This window comes from Pyrus communis, chromosome 16 (genome assembly GCF_041283825.1).
Source record: "Pyrus communis isolate YQ-2024b chromosome 16, ASM4128382v1, whole genome shotgun sequence".
NCBI classification, from domain to species: Eukaryota; Viridiplantae; Streptophyta; class Magnoliopsida; order Rosales; family Rosaceae; genus Pyrus; species Pyrus communis.
In genome coordinates, this window is record NC_142580.1 from 13104663 (window position 1) to 13114998 (window position 10336).

General features: G+C 37.2%; 1 protein-coding gene across 4 annotated transcripts; it reads right to left on the reverse strand.

Moving 5' to 3' along the window:
* Window positions 1–1693: 1693 nt before the first annotated feature.
* LOC137730877 (protein argonaute 10) lies at window positions 1694–10121 on the reverse strand. 4 transcript variants are annotated; one of them, XM_068469871.2, is made up of 23 exons: window positions 9375–9846; window positions 8814–8871; window positions 7770–8382; window positions 7240–7448; window positions 6870–7019; window positions 6653–6786; window positions 6444–6553; window positions 6249–6355; window positions 5884–6022; window positions 5686–5802; window positions 5294–5401; window positions 5107–5178; window positions 4701–4823; window positions 4455–4614; window positions 4197–4318; window positions 3818–3955; window positions 3597–3739; window positions 3368–3430; window positions 3122–3185; window positions 2895–3030; window positions 2711–2784; window positions 2331–2457; window positions 1694–2194 (listed from the first exon to the last, which is right to left on the reverse strand). In XM_068469871.2, exons 3-23 carry the CDS (start codon window positions 8262–8264, stop codon window positions 2013–2015), a joined length of 2973 nt encoding a protein of 990 aa, XP_068325972.2. In that variant the 5' UTR covers window positions 8265–8382; window positions 8814–8871; window positions 9375–9846; the 3' UTR covers window positions 1694–2012. The 4 variants fall into 4 exon arrangements, 3 of the variants coding, with proteins under 3 accessions (XP_068325972.2, XP_068325971.2, XP_088543394.1); XM_068469870.2 differs by lacking the exon at window positions 8814–8871 and having other exon boundaries at window positions 9375–10121; XM_088687268.1 differs by lacking the exon at window positions 8814–8871 and having other exon boundaries at window positions 7770–8393; window positions 9375–9710.
* Between the last annotated feature and the right edge of the window lie 215 nt (window positions 10122–10336).

Genomic DNA, 10336 nt, shown 5'->3' on the forward strand with positions numbered 1-10336 from the left:
AGAAGTGTTTTTAGCATTGGTCGAGAGAGAGGAGAGCCTTTGGGAAGAAAACATGATAGACTTGAGTTATCATCATCTTGGTTCTTAAACAAATCGTAATTTTATAATTGGTTCTAATACTAAAAGTTCGTAAATTGATTTCCTTGTATTTAGCAAAACATATACCTTCAGTTCTTCAGTAAAAATTTTCATCAATTGGATTACATGGCATGTCATAAAACCAACAATTGATTCTTGAATTCTAACCATTGCTTAGATTTGATCCCTTAACTTTCACTATTCAGGATTGGACATGTGAGACCAAATGGTGCGCGTTTCATTAAATTCAGAGACTTTAGCCAACGATTGTAAACTAGAGCGGAAGTTCATACAGACTGATTTTAAATTTTTGATGATAAAAACAAAAGCTGGCAAGAAATGACCTCTCTCGTTTCTTGTAAATAAATCAATGTGCTAAACCTAAAGACAACAAGAGCAGAGCCCCCAATTACTGAGAAATTGCAAGGAAACAAGCTCGACAGCAGAGGCAACAAAGCAGTAAGCCTACAAGACTACAAGCAAACAAACAGCCTAGCCTGCAGAGATTCAGAGAAGTCTGGACGCAGAGCCAGGAATAATTAGCACTTTAACCGTGCAGATTATGATTGACGAGTGACAACCCATCTTTGTTTACTTTTACCTTTGTCTGTTAGATTAGCTAGCAGTTTAGCGTTCAACAGAAACTAGTATGTAAAACTTCTTTCGTTTTCGTTTGCCTGCTGACCGCATTATTTGTCATTTCCCAACATGTTTAACCGTTTCACGAAAGACACCCAAATAAAACCAATTATAAACCTTTAATAAATAAAATATAAATATAAATACACTAAACCGACAATAAAGTGTATACATTGATACACACTTGAACTATATTATTACTATTTTATTATGAGATTTAGCCAACTCTTCTAATTCATATGTGTAGATAATATCGTTTATAAAAAAAAAATTAAAACAATAATAATAATAACTATCTCTCTTAATCCATTTTTTATAGGGAACTTTAATGAAAAGCTCTCGATACTGTTCATTTTAACAAAGAACTATATTTTTATACTAAAAAGTCAATCATGATACTATTCACTTTACCCTTTATTTTGTCTTTATCATTAAAACTCAAAATTTTCAAACATTTTTCATTAGTTTTTCTTTTTTTATAAGTTTGTACCTAGTTCTACTGGATATTTAGTGGTTTTCTATATTTAACTTTTAGCCACTACTAGCAACAAGTTATAACCGTACTCATCTCCTCACCTCCTGTAAGGGAAAGCATCAAGTTCGACACGCATGGGTGACGAGTTTGAAATCTAGTTATCATCAATTGTGCATCTTCACCCAAATCCCCATCCCTCCCCCATCTTAGAGTAGAGAATATTATTTCGAGAGATTGCGGTTGGAAATCTTTCTTCACCATTCTAAGATATAGTGTGCAATGATGCACCAGAACCTTTTAGTAAATTCATATTAGGCAATAAATATTACTTTATTTGGAGATGAGAACAGCTTATTGGGTTGAGAAGTAACTGGTGACTTGCAGAAGCAAATTGCAGGTAGTAATAACTTGCAATTCTTCTCATTCATGCTGAGAGATTACTTGCCAAGAAAACCGCCACTGGTAGTTTTGAGAAAGCATTTTTGAAGCCTGACTCAAAAATTTCCTAGATGTAAATTTAGATTCAATAACTAACATTTCTTTACAAAGCCTACAACTGATAAACTCCCCGTAAGTGGGTCTACACTGCAGAGAACAAGGACCTCCTAGAGTGCTATCTATGATCAAGGACTGATCTAAACTGAGAAATACCCTTTCTATTCTTCCCTCCCGCTGCTAGTTGAACCGGAAGACCTCGAACCATGGATGAACGGTTTGTATGCGAGGAAGGAAAATTAACAGCGAATAATCATCTTGTGGTTGCAGCGTCTTTTCTGGCTAATCTCGATTCAGTGACCAAACCATGGACCCTCTTCCACTTCTAACAATAAAACATTACTCTCTTTACATTCTCCTTCAAGGCTGGTAACGGTCGGACTCCAGACTCTCCAGTAGCGCGTGTACCCTTAGCAGTGTGACCAGTAGAACCATTCTCTTGGATATCTGGCTCCAGATAGAATCGAGCACGGAAAGCAGCCAAATGTGCATAATATGCCGGAGGTACTGCAAAAGGATATAGCATATAATTCAATAACTTTTTTGCAGGCAGTATCCTTGTCTATCATGGCTTTGTTACAGAATTGATTATGAATGAGCAGAAAATTATCCCGCAACGTTACAACGATGAACAATGGCTTACCAACAGAGACGGAGCGCGTGCACCTTGCATATGTGTAACAAAGGTTGTTTGTCAATGACTGGATTCCATCAGCAGTAAAGTTATTCTCATCCCAGAGAACATGGTAGTGAGCTGGGCGACTTGTCCCCTGTTATATAAGATAAAAATCCATACATTCAACTATCAAAAGACAATAAGAGAATACAAAGCAAAATAAATGAAAATTGCAATTAAACTTTTGTTTAAAAGACCACTACGCGGTTATAGCCATACATTATTTGAAAACTTAAGGCCATCACAAAAGGCAAATTTTTTGGAACATGATTGTTTCAGATTTTATGGAATATGGTTTCAATGAGATTCCAGGGCAGAACTGCAGAGATAAGAAGTGAATACAGTACCTGAATACCAGCATGACTGCAGAGATAAAAATCATGTTCGGTTGGATGACAAATCTTGGTATCAACCACGGTGCCTGAAAACAGTAAAACGATAAACATTAGCGCACAAAACACTCTGTATTAGTCAATAAGTAAGGTGCAACATGACTGAAAGATGCAAGTTTTCAAGATAGGTTAATTTTACCAGGTAATATGTTCCCACTCTTGTCTATGCTGCTCCTGTCCCTATGGTTATTAGCAAATAATCGTGTGTGATGCCGTTTTTGAACTACAATGAAAGTCACTGGTGGTTGATAGTTTGGTTCCAGAGAAGCACACGCCTGTACGAAAATTACTTGTCAACGTAATTTCCACCTTCATCTCCAATATACTGATACCAGCAAAAATGAAACAAAAAATATCAATTCTCACCTTCCGGATTGCATCAAGCTCATATAGTAAGACTTGATAAAATTGACCTTCACTTACGCCATCCCTGCTCAGAATCATCTCCATTAAATTTAAGAACACAGCAAAGAATGAAAAACAATGCACAGACAAATAACGAGTTGACACGAAGGAAATCTAGTTGATGGACAATCAAACTGCTCATTATAACCACAAAGTGCCAAATCAAATTAAGTTGCATTCAATGGCACTAGAAATACAAACATTTACCTGTAAAATATAATCCTTAGTGGCTTCTGTCCTGTTGCTTTCCTAAAGGAAACCAGAAGATCCCTGGACAAAACAGAGTAATATTAAAGATGGAAGATTAGAACCTAAGCATTGAGAGCATTATATGCAAGCAGAATATGAAGATCCAAGGACCAAATTGGGTTTCCATTAGTAGGGGCAGAATGCACTCAAGATTAACAAAAGAACTGCTTGTCAAGAGTTCTCATACCGGATCATGCCACCGCTGACCGTGCCACGAACTGGGTCTTGCCATGTTTTATACAAATCTTGTATGAGTTCTTGTCTGTGAGCTTGAGCACAAACTAATCCAGCATACTTGGTCACTTCGGGCCAGTCCTGGGAAGCTACGACCTGCATAGTACAAACACCATTAGCAACGAAGGTTTCAACATACTGCAGAAAGAAGTTAAAGGTAATAAGGGATTTTACAGCAGCAATTGAGGGACTGGAATCTTCTCCATTTTCAGGGTGAGTCACATCGGCTCCGAAGATTATGGTTGGAATATCACTGACCAAAGGTATCCTGCAGCTGATAGCATCCAAAAGAACTGTGTTTCTGCCACCCATCTGCACCATGCATGGGTCAAAAAAGCATCAGGATCTCGAAATTATTGGGGCCGAAAATGATAGTAACCATTACAAAAAGGAGAAAAGGTTTGCAATGACCGCAAAAGAGGCAATTATCTTTACCGTAAATAAAGAAAAAGGATGTCATCATTCTCAACAACTTTGTCTCAAGTCATTTGTCGTAAAATCAGTTTATTCACAGTGCTTGTAGTATTATGCAAGACTCTGGAATTATACACACCTTAACATTTATCTTTAGGGAGACATTAGCCAAGTACTGTTTGCTGATCTTGAAAACATACTTTGTGAGACAGCATTGTGATATTAAACCGAGATCTGTTTCACATATTCGCTTGATATCACCTAAAACAGCAGAATCAGGTTAGAACTAAATATACAATTCCAGATCAAATTAAAAGTGTAAAGGTTATTTTTTATTTTATCAAGGTGAAAGATTAACGCAATACTCTTATTGAAATCAATGCCACATATTACATACCATACAGGGACCCGTTGTTGTCAGGCAAAATGGCTAACAAGAGCTCTAAATCTTTTCCTTTGGTCTTGCTCATGGATGCATGATAAACATGCTTCAAAGCTTTCTCTACTTGCTCAGGCCTAGCATTGTGGATTGGAATTACAGGTTCTGGATTAAATTCCTACAGAATAGCAAAAAACATTTATAGCCCAAATTTTGAAATAACAGGAGAAAACATTTTACATAAGAAACTGATAGAAATAATACCATGCCAGATACTTGACACATTTGTGCAAGTTCACTGCAAAACCCACGCGCGACACTCTCTTGCACACCCCGTGAAAAATTAATACAAGCCCACCGGCTGACGGTCATTCCATTAATCATTTTCTGCATTACAAGAAGAGCCAGCAGTCAAAGTATCAGTAGTGTAGATTGTAATATAATTTCAGGGGTGATAGTATAGATTGTACTATAATTTCAGGGGTGATTAGGTTATATATGCTGAATTGTAATTATTTATTGAAACTGAAAATTATCATTATGGTTCAATGGGCAATTTGACACTCATTTACATACAAAAATAGAGTTATTACATTTATAAAATCAAAAAGGTACCCTAGAAAAATATAAACAATTTGAGAAACAAGATAGCAATTGATATCTGTGGTACCTTGTTCATCATATTCCACTGACCAACTTGAGGCAAACAATTCTTTTCTTTTCCGGTTTCATGATACTTCAGCTGTAGGTAAGGCCGTGAGATGGTCAACATATATTTTCTAAACTCCCACGAAAAATGAGAATATGCATTGAATCAAACATTTCAAAGGAAAAAGCATAAAGAGGAGAAGCATTACCCAAGGCGCAGGAAGAATTCGAGCTTCGACCGAAGCTAGTTTTTCACTGATTTTGATTCCAAACTCCTTCGCGTAAGGATCTTGGTCATAAGCATTGTGTTGAACAGTCTGCTCGCGTTTTAATGTCAAAAAGAAAATTACATTTTATTAGCATTATGGCATGATAAACTTCATATATTGTTTCATATATATACTTTAACCATCATTTCCCAAGTTGGTCATACATCAAACTATCAGCCAGTTTCACTATTTCTTACTCCTGAAAACCCCCACTGATTACAGAAATTCTGTATTTCCTTGGGAAGAAAGCAAAGGAGAGAACAAACAACTTAAGCATGTTATAATTTTCACTCTGGAAAATTTGGAGTAGCAATTAAAATATAAAGGATCACCTGCAGGATGTCATTTTCACGATCCCTAGGTCTTTGACATGTAACCTTTAAGAGAGCAGTAATTTGCTTCTCATTCAACCTTTTTGTATACCGTTGCCCCTCAACAATTTTGCAGGCCTGCAAAAGTTTATGAAAAAGAAATTGTAATTAAAAAATAATCCTTGGGAGGGTGAGCTTTTTGTACCGAAAATTACTCACCTCCATGGGTAAATAGTTTGCCTTCTTCTGATTACCAACTTGAAGGCAAGGAAGATGCCCGTGTTGAATGGTGAACCCATACATCTCCTGGAAGTATTCAATTACGGACTTCATGGTCAAGTTCTCATCAACAGGAAACCTGAACAAAGATCGCATTAGCATATAAAACAATAGTGCAAGGCGATCAAGAATACTCTTGAGAAAGATAAGGCACCAAGCAACTTTCTGGCTTTACTCGAAGGAGGGAGGATCCTCAGAAAACAAAAGAACTAATATGAAAATGGGGAAATATACACATCCTTCTAGTAATACAAGAACCAATTAACCTGACAGAAAACCTAAGCTAGAAGCTACTTCAAACTTACACTAGCTCTCTTGTAGGTTGAGATGTCAATCCTGAAACTCGATACTTTCTTCGAACACTCCCTCTGTGTGTAACTTCAACTTTCACACCTCTAAGAGCCTTTTTAATCTGGTAGACATTTAAATTTGCGCTCTAGATTAAATTCGATAATATGGGAACAGAAACATATCACACCAAAAATTTAAGAATCAAATACCTTTACACGATCAGCATCAGACAATGTCCTAGACAATACATCTTTGCCTAGAAGCTGCGCTACAAACTCTATTACAGGGAGAGGCTCAATAAATGCAGCTGAAGCCATATCTGCAAGATGTGACAAAAGAGAAACAATATGTGAGTGATCATTTGAGACAAACCATAAGTGATTTCCTTTCGAAATTCAAGTAACCTTAAATAACTAACCAATATTGAGGGAAAGACCCATTTGGGTAGGTCTTATACTTTGATAAAAGCCGCACCATGATTCCAACCCTTCACCAAGCCGTTGTGGTGTTCTGATATCAGGTGAAAAGAAGGATCTCCCGATGGGGCAGTACCTTCACCATATGAAGACCCGGTGAGATGAATAATAAAAACAATCTCAGCAGCCGCATAACATAGCGCAGTTACAGATTGATACCTCTTGTTCGAGAGCTCTCTTAATACAATGTCAAGAATTTGGAGCGCTTCTTGTGGAGCATCAGCACACTTACCGACCAGAAACTGACCCAGATGATGCATGTCTGCTCGTGCAACAAATTTAATCACCACATTATATACTCTTTCTCTTCTGAAATATTAGGTAACCCGAAATTAGTTCCATTTTGTGATTATAACGACAAAGTCCAATTACTCGTCACATATTCAAAGTATAGAAAACAAAACAAGAGCCTTGGAAATTTCTTAGCCTTCGTTGTTTCCCGTTTGTGTTTAGATATTATTATAGTCCAAATAAGAATATATAAAAGTCTACACTGAAACGGAAGGAAAATAGGAGGCGATGTCCTTACGTTCGGCCAACGATTCCATCCTGTTCATCAACAAGCTTAATATTGAACTCCTTCCAAGCAAAGGGCAGCTCACCAGCAGTGTACAGACTCTTCCTACCATCATAAGCAGGCAGTCTCATTCCTAAGTCAGATTCCTTGTACAACCTCACCAGTTCTGCCATTATAGCTCTGTTCACAGCTGTCGATGCAACTTCGGGAGTAATTCTAACCTGCAAGAGTCAGATCGCCGATGGGGAAAAGACAACCAGACATTAAGAACATGATTTAAGTCCAAGTTCAAATCTCATAAATGCCATTAGAAGAAAAGGAGGGTGAAAACAGTTTTTTTTTTTTTTTTTTTTTTTTCAAATTTCTTCTACAATGCAACAGAAATTATGAAAAGAAAAAACACCATCAACATATTGGAGGTCAGATTAAAGGGCCCAATTTTTATTGCACAGCAGAAACATTAATTTAATTTTTACTACAGACCTTTAACAGATAGTTTTGTTGTGGGTAAAAAAAAAAAAAAATCAAAGAAAAGAGGTTACATCATAATGGTTCAAGTCCTTCTCTGGTAACTCTGCAAAGAAATGGTTGGCCTTCACAACACACTTGATCCCAACTTGTCCATAACCAGGCCGAGGAGCAAAGCTCAATGACTTGCTTGAAGTCGGAAACCCCATCTCCATGGAAACTGAGTTGCCGCCATTTTCCACATACCCATTTGGAGCATTCGCTTCAGAAGCAGCACCACCCAAGCTTGGTGAGGCAGGCAGACGAGCCACCGCACAGTGCCTCGAACTAGGCCTCATACAAACATCGCCTTGATCAGACTTCCGACCACCTCTGCCCCTTCTTCTTCCTCTGTTTTTTGTTGGGGGTGAAGTTTGGTTATGGGGTTTGGCTTTTTGGGATTCCTGGGGTGGTGGACCTTTGCCATTTTGGGCAGTTTTCGGTGCATTCTGAACCGGGTTCACTGGGTTCTGCAAGTGGGGTTTGATCACAAGGTGTTGCTCCGAGCTCTCTTTCTTTCTTATAGGCATGTTTGCAGAAGCAATCGTTCAAAACGATGAAGCTTTTGCCAGATTGCACAGAAACACAATGCTTTACTTCCCTTCTAGTTTTTCACTCAGTTTCCAAAAGATTTAAACACTAATTCCACTGGAGAGAAACTAAAAAAAAAAAAAAAAAAACATACAGGAAAAGTGGCATGTCAGATCAAAAGGACATAAATTTCCAAAACTATGAATAAATGGTAAAAGAAAAAATATATTATTTCAATTTCATCAGTCTTATACACAAGATAAAACAGTAGGGGTAAATAAACGACAAGCATGCAAAAAACTGAAACTTCAACTATTCAACTCTGTTTGTGCATACTTTGACATCTTAGAATTTACACGTACATACAAAACTGAATACCAAAACCCAGAAATCTGTAAGAGCTACAGCTTCGTCTGACTTGTAATTTGCAGAGTTTTTCAGTAAATACAAACAGTAATAAAAGAACAAATTAAATAAACAACCCCAAAGAAACTCCAAGCAGAAAAACAAATTAAAATCATAAATGCAGAGACAAAACAGACTATTACCCAAAACCCCAAGTGTTCCTCACAGATGCTTCTATGAGCAGTCCAACGGCCATGAAAACTCTTGAGACAAATAAAAAATAATAATAATATACTTATTATTATGGTGAACAGAAACCTGAAAAATGGAAATACCCAGGAGGCAAAACCAGTGTCTTGAGTCTGTCTGGTGCTCAAAACTGAAATTTTGTCAAACTATCACATAACAAGGAATAAGACCAAGCAGATAAAAACACAAGAAAAATCATTTATATATACACACACACACACACACACTTATTGAAAGGAAATATAAAAAAAGTAATATTAAATTTGTCTAGGAAGATTTGAGACCTTGTGAGTTGTGACCGCTCAAAGAAGTAGAATAAAACAGTGAGAACAAAACAAAAATCAAGAACATATCCAAGGGGAAGGAATAAACATTGAAAAGGGCAGTAAAATCAGTGTCCAAATTAATGCCACACACAGAGATTAAACAAAATAAATAAATAAAAAATGAGTCCATTAAATACACCCACGAAGTCCAAGAGAAACCCAAAAGAAACAAAGCTGGAGACTACTTACCAACAGCCAACCAGCCATTTAAACTCACTGAGCAGCAGCAAGCAATTAACTCACTGAGTCACTCGAGAAACAAATAAAGCAGTGATCTTTGGATTGAAAACAAAAAATAAATAAAAACTGGGGGTTTGAAAGGTTTAAGCATGGGATGGAAGGGGGACCAAAAGGGGAGAGATTTAAAAGATGGGTTGTGTGGGGGATTCAGATTCGGAGGGAGAGAGTTTAGAGAGAGAAAGAAGGAGTTTTTAGAGTGAGAGAGGGATGGGGAGAGATAGAAGGATGATGATGAATCTTTTATACACGCATGCAAGTGCTTTTGGTATTTTCCTTATCACGTGTAGAAGGCTTATTAGGACCTGCCCTCTTTCTGCTTTTAAATATGGCTTCTTCCTCTCTCTCTCCAAATTCTAACAAAGAAAACCCCACGTCTCTCTCCTCTCTCCTCTCTCCTCTCTCCCTTCAGTTTGGGTTGTGTTCTGAACCAACAGCGAAAGACCATTTATTATTAAAAAAAATTAAAAAAAAAATTCCAGAAGAGAGAGGTGGAGGGAAATTGGATGGAAATGGGTATGCGTCCAAAAGAACTTGGTTTTTATGAAAGCAATCACACGCTCGAAGAAGAATAATCCGAACTTGCAGTCCTCTCTATTCTCCTCCTCTCTTCTCAGTTCCCAGTACCCACCGTCTAGTCCCTATTTCATATTTTCTGAAAACACCCCACAATTTCTTTCTTTTTATTTATTAATCTCCTTTTAGTCTTTTGATCTTCATTTTATATACATATTTTTGTACATGTAATCTTTTATTTATGTATACGCAACCAAAACCACAACTTCCCACTGCATTTGCTTTGCTTTGCTTGCTAAAAGACTACATAAAATAAAGCCTGTAACGCTCCATTCTATGTGTATATATCTATGGTGATGAGATAAGACGGGCCTTGGGTCCACCCAGTTTCCTTCTTT

Coding starts and splice junctions, on each gene's coding strand:
- LOC137730877 (XM_068469870.2), bottom strand. CDS start 8,264: ATGCCTATAAGAAAGAAAGAGAGCTCGGAGCAACACCTTGTGATCAAA. Junction 6,356..6,443: donor CTGATGCTGATCGTGTAAAG/GTATTTGATTCT, acceptor AATGTCTACCAG/ATTAAAAAGGCTCTTAGAGG. Junction 5,179..5,293: donor GAATTCTTCCTGCGCCTTGG/GTAATGCTTCTC, acceptor CCTTACCTACAG/CTGAAGTATCATGAAACCGG.